This window comes from Panthera pardus, unplaced genomic scaffold (assembly GCF_024362965.1).
Source record: "Panthera pardus isolate Hobbes unplaced genomic scaffold, ASM2436296v1 HiC_scaffold_25, whole genome shotgun sequence".
Lineage (NCBI taxonomy): Eukaryota > Metazoa > Chordata > Mammalia > Carnivora > Felidae > Panthera > Panthera pardus.
The window spans coordinates 654354-672083 of record NW_026526821.1 but is presented as its reverse complement, the minus strand read 5'-3'; the positions used below and the strand labels follow the sequence as shown (position 1 = coordinate 672083).

Genomic DNA, 17730 nt, shown 5'->3' with positions numbered 1-17730 from the left:
GACAGAGAGACACTGAGCATGAGCAGGGAAAGGGCAGAGAGAGGGGGAGACACAGAATCCGAAGCAGGCTCCAGGCTCTGAGCTGTCAGCACAGAGCCCAACGCGGGGCTCGAACTCACAAGCTGCGAGATCATGACCTGAGCTGAAGTCGGACGCTCAACCGACCGAGCCACCCAGGCGCCCCATCCGGCTGCTTTAAGATGTTTCTTTTTGTTGCTGGTTTCCAGTAGTTTGACCATAATGTGCCCAGATATTGTTTCCTGTTGCTTTATTCTGGAATTCATTCTGCTCTGGGGTTCCTGAGCTTCTGAAATCTGTAGGTTGACGTCTTTCATCAGCTTTGGGAAACTGAACTTCTGTCCCACGTCCTCCTATCTCCTTCTGGAATTCTAGTTACTCATGCATTCAGCATTTTCACTGTGTTTCCTGTGCCTCTTTGCTTTTATTCCATTCTTGGGTTTTTTTTCCTATGAGCTTCCTAGTTCACTAACCCTACCTTACGTTGTATGCAGACTGCTATTAAACCATGTAGTGAATCCCTAATTTCAGATATTATACTTTCATTTCCAGAATGTTCCTTGAATATGTCAGTAGTGGGTCTTCATGTCCCTGCCAGGTGAATGTGCTGTGTGCCCGCCTTCCCTGGAGGGATTCGGTCATGTGGCTCTGTCACTTAGCACGTGCTGTCACCTCTTCCTAGACACCAGGCATGGCTGATGAGACAGCGGGGACGCTACCCATGGGGTCAGTTAAGGTTTTATTGCATGTTGTTATGACTTCTGTTGAGCAGATAGATTCGGGACGATCACCCTCCCCTGTGGAGCTTTGCCTTAGCTCTTGTTGGGGCTAAATTTGGTCTCATTTGGTTTTGGTCTTACTCTGAGGGAGTGACTCTCACATTCAAAGTGTGGCCCCTCCGGGGTCTCTGCTGAAAGCCCAGGGTGTCTCCTTGCCTCCCTCCCTGGGCCTGAACTGCCCTACCCCCCCCCCCCCCCCCCGTGTCCCAGAGCCACACAACCGTGGAGATCTCTGCTCTGTGCATGGCTCACGAGTTTAAAGGGCTCGTGTGCAGAACTGGGGGCTCCTCCTCTGTGGGTTCTTGCTTTTTGAGATTTGCTCCTCCAGTCCCAGCCACTCTGGGTACCCCGAAGGACACCCTCCATGTTCTTGCATAGCAAGCACACTGCTGCTCTGTGCTTGGCCTGCTTCCTGTCCCCCCGTTTGGGAAATCCACCAGCAAAACCTCAAGGTGAAAACATAGCTCGTCCTGTGTGCTCTTCCACTCTCTAGGAGCACAGCCCCATATGTGCCACCTGAGCTGGCCAGTCTCCAGGGGGTTTGTGTGTGTGTGTGTGTGTGTGTGTGTGTGTGTGTGTGTGTGTGTTCGCCGGATTTTCAAATGGTTTTTGCCTGGAGAGTAAGCCCAATACAAGCCAGTCATGGCTGAAACTACAAGATCAGAGAGTTTTCCTTAAAATAAAGCAATACCTTTTCCCCAGCGCTGGAGTTATATACACAAGTGCAAACCCAGCAATAATCAAGACTAGATTATATATTGTGTCTGGATTTTGGGGTCTTTTTGATTTTTTAGGTAAACTCTATACCCAACGTGGGACTCGAACTCACAACCCCAAGATCAAGTGTCACCCGCTCACCGACTCGGCCAGCTAGGCGGCCCTGGATGATATATTTTAAATGCAATCTAAATTAGTAATTTAATATCCCCAAGTGAGTAGAAGACTTCAATTCTATACACGCATGCACACGTGAGCCCCTGCGACATGGGACTGACAGCCACGTCTGTGGCATCTGTCATTCCCCAGCACGTGAACACGGCAAATACACCAAGAGGCCCGAAGCGAATACAGATGTGGAGCGGGTTATGTGGCAGTAAATATACCTAAACAAGAGCCACCTGTTTATTACTGAAATTCTGTGTTCAAGAGACATTGATGTTACATATTGATAAGTTTTTAAAAAACTCTTTGAGATCAATCCATGAGCCACAGTATTTCAATGAGAAATTCAACAAAATACGAGCAATGGGTATCTAAATGCACCTGCTGAAAATTCCATATTACGTGGCTGTACAGTTTTAAGGGAAATAATGGTAAATATAAGAACCCAATCAGACAGCTATCTATTCTAAAAATGTTTCTTGCGCCTCTTACCACTGGACCATCGACCACAAACCTATTTCTTTCTTCTTACAAACCTATTTCTCTTAGAGGATGGTACCTGTCTGAAACGTGTTAACTGTTTTACAATTTTTAAGTCATCTCCACACCCAGCGTGGGGCTCGAACTCACAGTCCCGACATCAAGACTTGTGTGCTCCACCGACTGAGCCAGCCGGGAGCCACAACCGTTTTAAAATTTTAACCACAGCCTTTCAGCACAACAGCACAGACAGACGGTCCCCAGTGCAGATGTCCACACTCCATCCACCCCGGGGAAAAGTCCTCCAAGTGAGCAAATAAAGGGAAAAGCAGCCACCGGACCCCTGTGTCCCCACCTGGTGAACTCAGAACCCAGACAGCCACACAGGCTCTTTCTGCCAGTGTCCACATTTCGGCCGGGACTGCCGGGCCAGGCCAGCCGCAGCGCGGCCGGGGCTGGGCCCGGGAGGGTGGGGGCCGCCTGGCAGAGCGACGGGGAAGCCCCGCCCTCTCAGGAGCCAAGCCACTTCCGCCTCCGCTCACTCCGCAGCCCGGACTGGGGCCGCCCGCTTCCCTCCTGGGAAAGCACCCGCTGCCCTGCCGGCGAAAGTGAGCCCCCGGGCCCCGGGCAGCCCGCCACATCCCCAGCCACCTGCTCCGTGCCAGTGAGCAGAGGTGCGGCCCAACACGTCCAACAGAGGCGGGCCAGCAAACACAAGGCATTCTTTCTGAAAGGAAGCAGTTTCGGTAACTCTCCTTCACACCTGGAGAGAGACGTCGTGAGACACACACATCAAGAGCGTCGTGCGGAGGCCCTGTCCTCGGATTTTTCCAGACAGCAGTGGGGTCAGAGCTATCAGGTTCCTTGCTGCAGGGACGGCGGCATACTTCTCTGCCCCCGCAGACGGCAAACCCTACAACATCCGGGTGAACCCCAGCCCTGTCGCCCAGAGGAGCGCCGCCCACCTGCCCACCAGCAGGGCACTGGAAGGCCTTCTGCACCTGGCTGCCGTGTAGTAACAGCTTTGTTTTCATTTATTTTTTATTTCGAGAGAAATAGCCAGTGGGGGAGGGGCAGAGAGAGAGGGAGGGGGAGGGGGGGAGAGGGAGAGAGAGAGAGAGAGAGGGAAAATCCCACGCAGGCTGCAGGCTGTCACAGCAGAGCCCGAAGCAGGGCTCGAACCCACGAACCAGGAGATGATGATCTGGGCCGAAATCAAGAGTCGGACGCTCAACTGACTGAGCCACCCAGGCACCCCAAGAAGTGACAGCTTCAAAGGCTCACACGGATGCCTAGTGCAGCCTCCACAGCTGTCCCCGTCCTGTGTGGTTCTGCCGTCACCCAGTGGCCACCAAACCTGAATGCCAGGCCTGGCTGAGGCAGAGGCGGGTGGGAGCGTCTGCTCCAGAGCAAAGGTGCCTGGTGAGGCCTCTCCAGCCTCGAGGCTGTCAGCAGAGCCCTCTGTTTCCACGGGCGCCTCCCTCACGGCTCCTTTGCTGACTTCACGGTCAGGCTGTCGGAGCTCTGGGCACCCGTCAGGTTGCGGGGGGCGGGGGGGGGGGGAGTGCTGGCCTCACGGCATGCTGGAAGAAGGCCCCAGACATCCTGGGGGGCCCCTGGCCCCCACAGACCCTCCCAAGGGCCAGCGGGGGCCAACTCCAGGGCAGGCCTCCTGTGGAGCCCAGGGCTCCAGCTAACAAGGGGCATCGATCCAGAACAAGACACAGACAAGTTACAGGCGGTCGGGACGTGACGATGCCACCTCTTATCAGGTCCCTGCCATGGTCCCTGCCCTGTCACCATGAAGACAAGCTGTCCCACATGTGGGAAGGGAGGCTACAACTGATTCTCAGTGAACAGACACTCAGGGAAGATCCATGCACAGAACACGATCTATCTCCCACCAAAACCGTCCTGTTGGAAAAGACCGCATAGGAAATCAATTAATTTCAGAATCCAAAATATGTGAGTAAGCTCTTCTTAAAGACTTATTTTCCTTCAGGGAGACAAGCAACCCTGGCAGACCTTTCTTTTATAAACAACCCCTCGGACCCAAGGAACAGGAAGGAGAGCTCACTGTCCGTGACATTCCTGAGGACCCAGGGTCCATGACGGTCACAAACGTGCGGCCACCAGCACAGCCATTTTTAACCCGCAGCTGACGAATCAAATGTCTTCGCATCAGGGGGAAATTCCTTAGAGAAATCTCTTGACTTAAATATAAAAACGTACGTTCAGGGGCACCGGGGTGGCTCAGTCGGTTAACCATCCCAACTCTTGATTTCAGCTTGGGTCATGATCTCACGGTTCCTGAGTTCGAGCCCCACGCCCTGTTTGGGATTCTGTCTCCTTCTCTCTCTGCCCCTCCCCCGCCTGCTCTCCGTATCTTTCTCAAAATAAATGGAAATCAACTTTAAAAAATGCACTTTTATTTAAATTTACTTAAGTACATGTCTATATTACACGCACATGGAAAACGAGATGTACGGCAGAGGGAACACAGTCGCTGGCACCTGCCGACAGACGGCAGGCGCCCTGCGGGGAGCGGGCGCAGAGGTGTGCAGTCAGGGTGCCGCATGCCGAAAACAACGCAACAGCGTGTCAACCGTGCCTCAGTACAACGTACGGACACATATACGTGACCGACTTAACCTTACGTCAGGCTGTGAGAGCGTAACGGTAACTACCGCCAAAGCCCGTAACTTTGTCAACCTAAAGTGAGGTTCCTCTCACTGGGCCGAGCTGAGCACCAGAGACGTCTATCTGGTACAGCAGCTTCTGCTCCGACGCTCATCGTGAGCCTGGTACGACCACGGACATGCCGGGGACGCACCCGAGCCTGCTGGACGGCGGCTGATCCGGGACGCTAGGGACGTGGCGGCCGCTCTCACGTCTTACCTGGGCTCGGGGGGGTGGTGCTGTCCTGGGCTGGGTCTGGCCATTCACCAGAGCAGGCATCCCGGGCTCTGAGTGGAGGGTGGAGGGGCCAGAGGGAGGGGCCTCTGCTCTGCGATGAGCATCCCCCCAAGAGTGACTGGGGCTGGTGCCAGGCCCTGGGAACACAGGAAACGAGTCTCACCCACGTGAACGGACACCTGCTGGTGGCTTGTTTGGGAGAGTTCCGGGAGCGCTGTCCTTGATCCTGATGCCGCGAGCAGAGCACTGCTACGCACGAAGCCTGGGTCTCGCCGGGGGCCGGTGTTTGGGTATTTTTATCAGCTCACCACCCCCAAACAGCCGGGGTCTCCGCGTGCGACTTGTCTGCATTCCGGGTCTCTCTCCCAGAAGCAAAATGATTACAACAGAGGGTTCCAGCACAGAAAGTGAGGACACGTTGTGCAAACACAAGCACACGCGTACCTGTGGCCTCGAGAAACGATCTTCCGCGAAGTACTTCAAGGTGTGTCGAGCAGGGTGTTTCTCTACAAGTGCGGTGACATCATCCAGTGCCTCTTTGCAAGAAGTCGCTTAGAATTCCAGGGTCAATCCAGAATGAAGAAAAGGTCCTTGATTCATTTTTTTACGCATGATAGGAAATAATCTTTAACCACAGTCAGAACAGAAAACGGTTCCGCTGTTCCCCACAAAGTGCTCCCGGACGTCGGGGCCGGCCTGGGTCGGGCAGGGACGGGCACAGCCCGGCGGCTCCGGGGCCCACGCAGAAGCCCCCGCTCGTGGCCACGCCGCGCTCTTTTGAGGCTTCCCTCCCCGTGAAGAGCTGGAGGGAACGTGGCACGTGTTGCGCCCAGACACGACAGCGCCCGCCCGTAAGCACCGGGGGGAACCCTCAGCTCGTCCCTCACACGTGGTATCTACCGACTGAACACCAACAACAGCAGGGCCTTCTCAGCTGCTGGGGGGACGTGGTGGCTTTACGAGGCGCCCACCCTCCCGGACCGCGGCGGGCCGCTCCAGCAGCTCGGTCCCGTGGCAGTTTTCAAGGCCCAGGAAGGCGACGCCCGCGTCAAGGTCCCTCTCAGACCAGCGCACGCTCACAAACGCAGCAGGGCCGAGTCTGGGGACACGGCCCATGCTTCTCAGTCTCTACTCAGTGAAGCAGGACCGTGAGCAGGTGCGGTGCTGGCCTACCCCCGGAACTCGGGAAGAGCAGAAGACCCAAGTTACGCCAAATCAACATGAACAGGTCCTTCAATCAGTTAGACCGTTGATCTAGAAATGAAACTGTCCGAAAACCCTAACAGCCAAGCCAATGCGATTAGACCCGTTCAACCTCCCCTAGAAGGTTCCGGACTGCCCAGGGGGAACCGTGAATGCTGGCTGCTGGTTACCACTGGTGCCCTGCCTGCACGTGTGGCAGGCCCCTTGATTTACACACCTGCAACTGTTTCCCTTTCTGTCGCCGAACCGCCACGGCCAGGCCTTGTGCCCTAGCACGTCCCGCCTCCAGAAGGCCCGGCGAGCAGGGGCAGGACCCCACCCCGCACAGCCGCTCGAGCCTAGCACCACACCGTCCTCTCACTTCTCCGGCTACGGGCCCACGTCTGCTGGGACGTGGACCCATTTGGGGCGCCCCAGAAATCATGTAACAACACGTGCATCGTCAACAACCCACCCAGGGAGGCTGGAGCTACCGCGGCCTGGCCTTCTGGCACCGCCCGCCTCTCACGCCAGACCAGGCTCTGGGGACGCCTCGTGCCGCAGCCCCGGCCCCTGCCCTTCTGAGCCACCCGAGGAGGAAACAGAGGCCCCTGCGCCTGCCCGAGCTGAGGGGTGGCCCCTGGGCTGGTGGAGCCCGGGCGTTTCACCCCAGAGCTTTGCTATCAGCACACCTCCTCGGAGGTGCCGTCGAAGGCTCGGGCACACGCACCGCTTGCCCACCGGGCTGGAGATGTCAGCTGCTGGCTGGTGCCTGGGGCTCCGGGAACACGTCTCCAGGCTGGGCCGGCGCTGGGGGGTGAGGAGGGAGGCGCGGGACCAAGTCGCCGAGCCAGGCCCTGCTAGGCCGCGTTCCGCCGAACGGAACAGTCGCTCCCGCCCATGAGGACGCATCTAGGAACCAGCAGTGGTCGTGGAGGGTGACCGGCACGGGGTTCTGAGCCCGACCCCTGGCCACGGGCACCCGGAGAGACCGTGCCAGTCAACCGGGCACCGCCGAGCAGACAGCACAGAGGAGTCGCTTCGGCCCCTTCTCGGGGCGGGAAACGTGCAGCAGTGGCCCAGGCCACACACCGACACTGACACGCTCGCGGGGACAAACACCTGGAAAGCGGGTGCTGGACAGGTTGCCACAAGCCCTCCTAACCCCGGACGGCGGCTCGGCCTCCGTGCGTCCGATTCCTCGAAGCCACCTGCCAGGGACAGGGTGGTGGGGGGTGGGGCAGGGGCCGGTGGCCAACCATGACGTTTTGGGAAACAAGGTTTTTACCTGGGTATTTTCATTCCTCGACGTCACAAATACCCGGTCGCAGACTTTACTTGGGATGTCAGAAAACAACGTTTTAAAATAACCCATTTTTGCACCCTGTTCTCTGGCCCCTCTGCCTCTGGTAGGTTCGTACGAGAAAAATGGGGGATTTAGAATAGGAGAAGCAAGGAGATTAAAACATAACAGAAATAACAGAACAGCAAAACCCACTGAGAGACTTCGCCTGGAACTTGTCACAGATGTACTAATAAACGGTAGGGGGTCCCACTGCCGGGCTCTCTGCTCCCTCCAACGTGTGACGCCTCTGACAGTCACACGCGCGCCCGGCATCGCCACGCATTAACACGGCGTGTGGTGACCACTCGGGACGAGGCAGGTCTGAGGAGACACGTCCACCCACGAGATGGGAGGGCTGCCGCGGGAGGGCCCGGGCCCACACGGGACCCCCAGGAGTGGGGGGCCAGCCCCCCTGGCGCGAGGCCCACTGCCTGGCCCAGGGTGGCTCCCAGCACAGATGCACCAAAGGCCTTTTGGACAAGGCCACGCTGGAGGCAAAGCCTGGCAGACGGGGTGACCGTGAAAAGCACCGACGACCACCCCTTGTCCCAAAGTCACCCTTGGCGGCACTGGTCGGGCTGCCCACGGTCTGGGACGCGTGTGCCCACGGTCTGGGACGCGTGCGTGAGGAGCGTGTGAGGGGTACAGAACGAGCGTGCCCCCACCTCCCCACACAGCCACCCATTCCCCGGAGCATCCCCCTGCTCTCCTTCCACGAGATCCACAAAACCTGTCCCGCCGACCCCCAGCCGGGCGCCCCCAGCACCCGTCAAGTGTCCTGGGATCGTCCGGCCCCGGAGGAGCCTCTGCCCGCAGCATAAGGTCTGACGCGAGATGGGGCAGGACCGACGTGTGGGAGCACGTCAGCCACTCTCTGCTCACACAGCTGAGGGTCCACAGACACTACTGCGTTTTAAAGTCACAACGACCGTGTGATGCGGTTCTCAGCTGGGGAAATGAGCCTCAACATGCCTGTCAGAGCGTGCCCAAAGCCAGGCGGCCCGTCAGCGAGGTACTCGGCTTTGGGTCTGACTTCACAGCCAAGTCCCGTGAACCGACCGCGGCATCCAGGCTGCTCAGAATATGGCAACGGCTCCTTAAGTCCAGGGAAATAAAGTGAACAGAAACGTCGTTCCCACTTTTAGTCTTTATTAGCCATAGCGATTTTCATCACTCCGACACAAAATCTTAGGAAATTTCAGCGCTCACGAAAACAGAGTTGTAAAAATACTGTTTTTTTACATTGAACATGAAAACAGTTTGCCCTTCCCAAACCCCGAACACAGACGATGGACCTACTTCCTGCAGTGGCGCTCGGGAGACCGCTGCGTCCACGCGGGCCGTCTCTCGTGCCCCGCACGCTCGCACCGCAGGCCCCTGCACCCCTGCTACACTCAGCGCCTCCCGCTGTGGGGGGAGCCCCCCGGGCCTTGTCCCCTCCGGCGCCCACGGGGTGCACTAACCACACTGTGCGCTAATCGCAGGACGGCCAGAGACAGTGCGGCTGCCTCCTCCAGGGCACTGGGTGGCCACCACGGTCCCCGAGCGCCCCCAGAATGGATCTTCGGAGCGTGTGTGGCTCGCTCTCGGGCTGGCACCCAGAGCGTGTGTGGCTCATGGCCGGTTACATGTAAAAGCCAAATGCCCTCGAGTCTGGTTGGGAGAAGGACGGCCCGGGGGCCCACGGCTCTGCTGCCCCTTTAGCTGCTTCTCCGGCTGGTCTGTCATTTGCTTCGGGACAACTGGAGTTCGGCCGGAGACATTTACGGAGTGGGCACCCTAGGCCTTTAAACGCTCACGTGTGGCCACGTGTGACCAGCATCATCTAGCGGAGACAAAGCAAGGATATGCGCACATCTCTCCCCTGCGGACGACAGGCACGCTGAGGTGGGACCAGGGCCAGCAGAGGGAGCCCGAGTCTGTCCCTTCGCACGAAGGCCCCCTGCGGGTCCCACCTCGCAGACGGCGCGCTCGGGGCGCCCAGGGCACACTCGTAAGCCTGATGTGGGTTTTGGCTCAGATGCCAGCAGCTCAGTGATTTCGGCCTGAAGCCTTCGAACAAGTACTTGCTGTTGCCCTGACAACCGCCCGTCAACCACCTTCTCCACCACGTGACCCCAGGCCAGAGCGGTCACCACCCCCTCCCCCCGCCCCCCGCCGCGCGGTGCGCACCCCTCCCGCACCACCTCTGCACTCGGCCACGCACTTACGGGACAGAGAGTGGGTGCCCTTGGGCAGGTACTCCAGCAGCAGGGAGCTGTCGTCCCCGAGCACGTCCGCCTTGAGGGACAGCAGGCTGTTCTTACTCATGAGTGCCGCCCGCAGGTTGGCCACCGCGGCGGCCTGCTGCAGTGCCTCGTCCTTCTCGGGGGTGAGGGGCGGGCCCAGGTAGCTGGCCTCTCCTCCCAGGAGACCCTCGTCCACGTGGCCGTACAGCTCAGCCCTCTCCCCGCGGCTGTCAGAGCTGCTGGCTTCGGCGACAGTCAGGTCCGCGCCTGGGGGAGCAAACACACAGAGGACACGCAGGTCATTTAAGACTCTCCAATCGGAAACAGGACGTTTAGGAGAAGCCAGGGTGGCGGGCTGAGCACCCGGCTGCTTTTGCCAAGCCCACCCCCGTCCTGCTGGCGGAGGCCCCTCGCCTGCCCCGGGACGGCGGCGAGGCCGCGGCCTCGGGCGGGAGCTCCACTCAGCACGGTGGGGGACACGGGACAGGGGCTGTCCTCTCAGAGAAGAGGCGACACGGAGCAGGGGTCCAGGACCGAAGAGCCACGAGCACAGGCTCTCGGAAAACCCCCAGGGTCTCAGCTTTGGCGATGGGCTCCGGGATACGACAGCACGAGTGCCAGCGACAGACGGACACATCGGGCTCTGGCAAAACTAACACCTCCGACGTCTCAGAGGAGGCTATGGAGAAGCGAGAAGATGGGGCTCCCGGATGGCTCCGTCGGAGCAGCAAGCCACACTCGATCTCGGGGTCCTGAGTTCAAGCCGCAGGGCGGGTGTGGAGTCCGCTCAGAAGTTTAAAAAGGGGGTGCACCTGGGGGCTGAGTCGGCTGAGTGTCTGACTCGATTCCAGCTCAGATCATCACCTCGAGGTCCCGTGTCGGGCTCTGCGCTGGCCACTCGGAGTCTGCTCGACACTCTCCGTCCCCCACGTCCCCCACCCCCACAATAAACTTTAAATTTTCTTTTGAAAAAAGGAAAGGAAGAAAGACGACAAGCCGTGAGAATGTTTGCAGACCACAGATCCGACTCGAGATCCTGTTCAGAAGAGTTACCGACGCTTCCAACTCAATAAAGAGACAACCCAATTCTAAAGTGGGCAAAGGACCTGAGTAGGTACTCCTCCAAAGAAGATCCAGAAATGACCGGTGAGCAGCATCCGACACCCTCAGTCCTCAGGGAAACGCACCCGAGCCACACCGCGAGGCCACTGCACCCCAAGTGTCAGACGGTGACGGGGGCCGAGAAGGACGTGCGGGAACCGGAGCCTTCTCCCCTGCGATCGTCCCATGGCGCGGCCGCTGGGGGAGAGCCTGACGCCCCTTGGAGGAGCCGGTGCCCGGAGCGGTGGGGACCCACGTGCACACTCACAGTGACATGGGTCACAACAGTCAGAAAGAGGAAACGGCCCGCATCCAGCAGCGGCTGACAGACAGACGAGACGGCCCATCCTCACGGGGGACTACTGCCCAGCCGCGGAAAGGCACGAGGCACTGACACACGCTGTCCCGGTCGCAGGCCCGGAAAGCCAAGGCGGTGCATGCGGGCCGTTGACCCTTCTGAGCCCCGGTGAGTTCCACCAGGAACCTCAAGGACAGATGTTCAAGCAGCCCTCTGCGCCCCTCACACGGCCCACCCTGCACATCCCGGGCCTGGCAAGGATGCCCCCACCCCGGGCTACGGCTCATCTGTGCAAGGAGGTTCTGGAATAAACGCCACGTCCAAGAGGCTGGAGCGTGAGACGGAGGCCGCCTGAACCTTGGACTCAGGCTACGTTGTTTAGAAAAAGCTGGCAAGCACACCAAGCGTCCAACTTCAGTCTGAAAAGCGGGCTGAGTTCCCAAGATTCACTTGTAAGTTAGTAACGTAGGGTCTTCCCTCATCTGGGACCGTCACACGCTTGTGTGCACACGCACTCACTCACACCCCCCCGAATGCACAGACAGACGCAGTCGCTCACACGCACACGTGTGGGTGGCACACAAGCTATGCTGCCTCTGGACAGAACACTGACAACAGCTCTGATTCCAGGAAGACCCTGCCCCCAGGACACGGCGTCAACATGACACGTGGCTCCCGGCAGACACGTCACACGTGTGTGGCAGAGAGAAGTGACCACACGCCAGCTGCATGAGCGACAGAAAGACGCGCAGGGTAACTTCCTGATGCCAACCTCTTTTATTATTTTTTCTAACGTTTATTCATTTTTGAGACAGAGCTTGAGCAGGGGAGGGGCACAGAGAGAGGGAGATGCAGAATCCGAAGCAGGATCCAGGCTCCGAGCCGTAAGCACAGAGCCCGATGCGGGGCTTGAACCCACAAACTGCGAGATCATGACCTGAGCTGAAGTTAGACGCTTAACCAAGTCACCCAGGCGCCCCTGAGTTGTTTTTTTTTTTAAGTTTGTTTATTTGAGAGAGAGAGAGAGAGAGAGAGAGAGAGAGAGCGCACATGTGTGAGTGGGGGGAGGGGCAGAGAGAGCCTATCTGTGCAGAGCCTGACTCAGGCTGGATCTCACGACTGTGAGATCATGACCTGAGCCAAAATCAAGAGTCCAGTGCTTAACTGAGCCACCCAGGCGCCCCAACAAGGTGAATCTTTTTGATAAAAAGTGATAGTTTTCATCATCTTGAGTTTTGGGGCAACTTAAAAAAATTTTTTTTTTATTATGTTTATTTTGAGACAGAGTATGAGTGGGGGAGGGGCAGAGAGTGAGGGAGACACAGAATCCAGAGCAGGCTCCAGGCTCCAAGCTGCCAGCACAGAGCCCGATGCAGGGCCCGAACCCACGGACCGCGAGATCATGACCTGAGCCGAAGTCAGATGCTCGGCTGACTGGGCCACCCAGGCACCCCACCGACCTCTTTTTAATAAATGGAGCAAACAGGATTAAAAATACCAACATTTAATTGTAAGGGCTACATGTTAAATGTAAAGGTTTTATTCTACAGGGAAATACAGTGTTTTTTTTCTCTTCTACAAATGATACATCTTAATACTTGAAAATTTAGATCACAATCTTTAGCTAAAAAGCAGAAAAGAGATTATGATGAAAATAAGCAGAATGTTTAAATGATCAAACTAGATCAGGCAGTGTTAGTTGCAAAGTGGGGTATGAGCAGATTCGGAAGAGGAAAGAGTGGGTTCCAGCCACGCGAGGCCTAGAGTCTGGGGGGACACGGCTGTCGTGGAGGCAGGAGGGTCGGGAGGGTGAGGGGCGCTGACCTCACAACCAGGGCGTCTTGGGGGGCAGGTCTGGTCGAGAGCCAGCACCCGTTTTCGAACGTCTCCCCAAACCTCCACTCTTCACAATTCCTAAAAATGCTCACAAGGTGCGTTTGACAGTGTTGGTGTAGACGTCACAGCCCTGTCTCGCCCACCAAACGGGCACCCAGTGTGTGCCCTGTGCCAACACCACCAGTGGGATGGACGGCCAGCACCGCCAGGGCACCGTCCCCCCTCAGCAGCTGGTCACAGCCCAAATCACACCCGAATAGGGTACAATCCAGTTCAGAAAGATTAAGTGTGCACTTCATCTAGAACTTACCTCCTCACTCTGTCAGCAGGGTAATTCAGTGGGTAAAAGACAAGCTTCTGGCAAACAGTATCGGAACGAGGCACCTACATACGAAAATCAATCCGAACCACAGACCGGAGCGTCACGCCGAAATCTGTCAAACTTCCAGGAAAAGCACACAGGGCTCAGCAGAGATTTCTGCGACAGGACCCAAGGACTACGCGCCGTAAAAGAAAAAAGTCCGCAATTCGGGCTTCATCAAAATGTGAAACGCGCGCTCCTCCGAAACAACGTTCAATGAAAACATGAGACAAAGACGGGGAACGTCTGCAGAGCACAGGCCTGGTGAGGGCCTTGCGCCCAGAACACAGCAAGGACGCTCAGCTGCGATGGGAAGGCCCTCAAGACTCCAGCAGACACTCGGGCAAAGCAGACAGAGCGTCGGGGGCAGGTCCAAGCGGGGCTCCCCGCAGCCAAAGCCTCAAACCTGACGGCACAAGCCAGCCTGGTGGGACCCTCGCAACGAGAGCCACGCGAGTGACTGATAAACAGGGAGACAAGAGCAACCACGTGGCCCACGAGGGAGCCGCCAAGGGGAGGGAGGAGAAGCCACGCCACTCGCTCTAGAATGCTGCAAGTTTACCAAGGAACAACCTCCAGCCTCGAGGATGATGCACGGCAGAGAGCACCTCGCACGAGGCCAGCGAGAGCCTCAAGTGCCAGCCCCCGGAGCTCACCCGTGAGGACCCAACGCACGTCCGCACGGTGGCCTCCCAGTGCGCCCCCGGAGCCTCCTCGTCGCACCCGAGACCGCCCAGATGACCCAACGTCCACCAGCAGGACGGGGGTGACAGCCGGAGAACAGAACACCAATTCTAGTTCTGGAAATACAAGATGACCCCTGACACCCACGGCAACGGCAAAAACCTCACAGGCAAGCGGAAATCCCAGACGCGCGGGCAGATTGCCGGCTGCCAAAGATCGGGGAGGGCAGCACCCCGGGGTCCTGGGTGGCGGCTGTGGCGGGGGGAGGTCTGCGGGTCCTGTCCGTGTCTGGGGGGGGGGGGTGAGTGGAAAGGGCAGGAGGGTCCTTCCCGGCAGTGAAAGTGTTCTCTATCCAGATGGCAGAGGTGTCCGAGGTTGTCAAAACTCATCCAACTCACCGCCTAGGGCACTTACAATTAAAAAGACAACACGTGGTGCGCCTGGGGGCTCAGTCAGGTGAGCATGGGCTCTTGGTTTCAGCAGGTCACCATCTCACGGTTTGGGAGTTCAAGACCCACGTCGGGCTCTGCGTGGACGGCACAGAGCCTGCTTGGGATTCTCTCTCCCTCCCTCTCTCTCTGCCCCTCCCCTGCTCATGCTCTCTCGCGCTCTCTCTCAAAATAAATAAACTGAAAAAAAGAAAAAAAGACAACACGCCAAGCTATGGAGGATGTGGGGGGTGCGGACGCTCAGGAAAAAGTCTGGCACCTTCTTATAAAGCTCAAGTCACCTGTCCTCTGAGACCCAGCCACTGCACTCCGAGGTATTTGCTCGAGAGAAATGAAAACATACGTCCACAAAACAGGCTTTTGCCGAAAGTGTTCGCGGGAGTCTCACTCACAACAGCAAAACCTGGCTACTGCCCAGGTGCCAGGTGGCTGGCAGGTGGCTCTCCCAGACAAGAGGCTGGGACACGAGGCACAGCCATGCGGTTGTGAGTGGGGAGCGCGTACTCCGTGATGTGGCTCGTGGGACGCGAGGTATCGTCCAGACAAAGCGCTGGACAGGCTAGGTCGACCCACGGCAGAAAAAGTCAGGTTAGGGGCCGCGGGGCTGGGGCAGGGATCGATGGCCGGAGGCGGAGGGGACACTCTGCTCCGAGGGGGCTCAGGCGCACGCGTTTGTCTAGGCTGGTCAAGGGGTGCGGCGGGCCTGGTGCGTGCAGGGCGTGGGAGTGTGCACACGGGCTGAACCCCAATGAAAAACTTGCTGTGCTCTGGAATGAAGTATACTGATCTGCCAGGTAGTTTGAAAGGCACCAAAAATAAGATGAGTTTTTGGACGATTAGGTGAATAAACATACAATAAAGCAAATGTAGCAAAACGTTAAGTGAAGAATCTGGCTGGTAGACGTGCTCGTTTTCTTTTTTTTTTTTTTTTTTTACCTTTTCTCTAAGAATAAATGTTTCCCCAATAAAATGTTAGAGAGAGAAACAAGAAATTGTTCAACCCGAAACTGTTCACCTCGAAATCTGTGCAGTTTACTGCATGCATATCATGCTTCAAGGAACAGAAAAAAAGAATGGCAATTTTCACCACAAAACCTTGCTAATTACACGTATGCGCCATGGGGTAGGCTGATCGCGGTCCTTAGACGTCCAGGTCCCCATCTCCAGGGCCTGTGAGTGGGCGACCTCATGCGGCACAAAGGATGGAGTTAGGGGCCCTGAGGTGGACGACTGTCCCAGATTATCCGGGTGGGTCCGTGTCAACACAAGGGTCCTTCTAAGGGGAAGAGGGCGGCGGGGGGGGGGGGGGGGCCGGACTCAAGGAAGACAGGGCCTCTAGAAGCTGGAGAAGGCCAGGAAATGTCCTCCCCTGGGGACTCTAGAAGGAACGCAGGAGCCCTGCCACCCCACCCCCGACTTCTGAGAGCTGGAAGATAGTGAGGCCACGGGGCACACGGTAACTTCTCGTGGCAGCTGTAGGAAACCCCCGCACCCCCGAGAAGCACCTCCAGAATACAGCAGGAGAAGCACGTCCAGAAGCGCTGGAAGGTGTGGCGGCAGTGACTGTCACAGCCCAAACCAGAGGCAGCCGGAGCCATCCGCATCGGCACGGGAGTGGACAGTGCGCGTTCATGCGGTGGAATCACCCTCAAGTTCAAATCGAGACAGGATCCAGTGAGACGGCTACACGTCTGCGAACCGACCACAGAGCAGCGGAGGCTCCCTGCGGATGGGACAGGCACGAGAGCCTGAGCTCCGGTAAGCTGCTGGGGGCGGCCCCCTGCACTCGGAGAGGGGACAGGCTCCTTTCTGCACAACCCTAGAGCACAACGAGGTGCTCACAGGCCGTGCAAAAACACATTCCCCGGCTGCCTAACAAAATGGCAATCAGACCAACTCAAGCACATTCCACTGAGATCCCGCTCCCTCGTGGGCCGCACTTCGGGGATCCTGAGTGCGAGCCTTTGCTGGGCTCCCTGTGTCGCCTGAGCCTGGAGTGCTGCCTGACTCCTGGGGCTTCCAGAAGCACCTTCTCCTCTGGCTCCAGCCTGCCACGGCCTCACGACGTGGTCCGCCTTGACCTGCAGCAGCCCAGGACACGCTACGGCTCGTCCGCCTGGTGGCTCCAGGTGGGACGTCCTCCCAGCTCCCTCAGGCACCAGGCTGAGCCTGATGCCCGTGAGAGCCCTTCAAGGACTCATCCTTCACGAATGCGATATTCTAGAAAATCCAGACGCAAAGGGAGCACCTGCATTTGAGCTACACCAGCAGCTCAGCAGAGCCGAGTTCATAAGGGTCTTGAATCAGGACAGTGATTCAAGATCATGGCCTTGGGCGTGGATGAGCCAAAGGTCACAGGACACGACCCCCAGGCTCCTCCACCCGCGGGGCCCCTTCCCAGAAGACCGCACCGCGCAGGCAGCTGGCTCCTGCCACCGTTCGGCCCGCTCTGAGTCGCCAGCATTTCCCGCCACCTCCTGGCACGGCCGCCAGGGTTCGCGCTCTCGCCCAACACCGCAACCACGAGGGCGCCACCTGCCACCAGCCAGACAGCAAAGGGCCAGCGGGCACCGGCTCCACACGGTCCTGCTCCTGTCGGAAGGGGAAACTTCGGGCGGCAGCTACAATGGGCTCCACCTCTTGAGGAAGGGGTGAAGGGCAGGGGTGACAGGGTCTCGGGAACGGGCCCACCCGTCCGGGAGCCAAAGTCCCAGCCCCAGAGACGTGCTGCCGCTTTTCATTCAGGCTCTTCTACCCAAAAGTCACAAACACCACACTGAGCCGGATGCTGGACTGTCGGCAGCGGAAAGGGCACCTGTCGCGGAAGTGGACAGACTGACCAGAGGATCAGGGAGCCCGGCGCTCGGTTCACCCTTTACTCCTGCAGGCGGGTCACGACATGACATGCAGGGAAACTCAGACAAACTCGAAAGGTTCACCGCTTCTCGAACAAGCCCCACCCCGCACCCTCACGTACTTGAGGACGGGCAGCGGGGGATGTCTCCCCTCCCATCTGGTGCCCCCACTGCAGCCCCCATGACGACCTCGGCCTGACAGGTGGTGCACCTGCCCCCTCCCTGCCCAGGAAACGCTGCAAGGGCGTGAGGGGTCAGCTGGGAGCCTACAGAGACCACCTTCACCCACCCAAACGTGTTCTTCAAGATCCCACTA

General features: G+C 58.1%; 1 protein-coding gene across 5 annotated transcripts in view; it reads right to left on the bottom strand.

The window, feature by feature from the left end:
• Nucleotides 1-17730, bottom strand: part of ZBTB46 (zinc finger and BTB domain containing 46) — a 68032-nt gene that overhangs the window by 14972 nt on the left and 35330 nt on the right. For 4 of the 5 annotated variants that reach the window (XM_053889996.1, XM_053889995.1, XM_053889993.1 and 1 more), the window contains one exon: nt 9813-10097. The exons of the other annotated variant lie outside the window; for it this stretch is intronic. In XM_053889996.1, coding sequence (XP_053745971.1) covers nt 9813-10097 — 285 coding nt within the window. The remainder of the gene's footprint in view (nt 1-9812; nt 10098-17730) is intronic. 5 annotated transcript variants of the gene reach the window in all.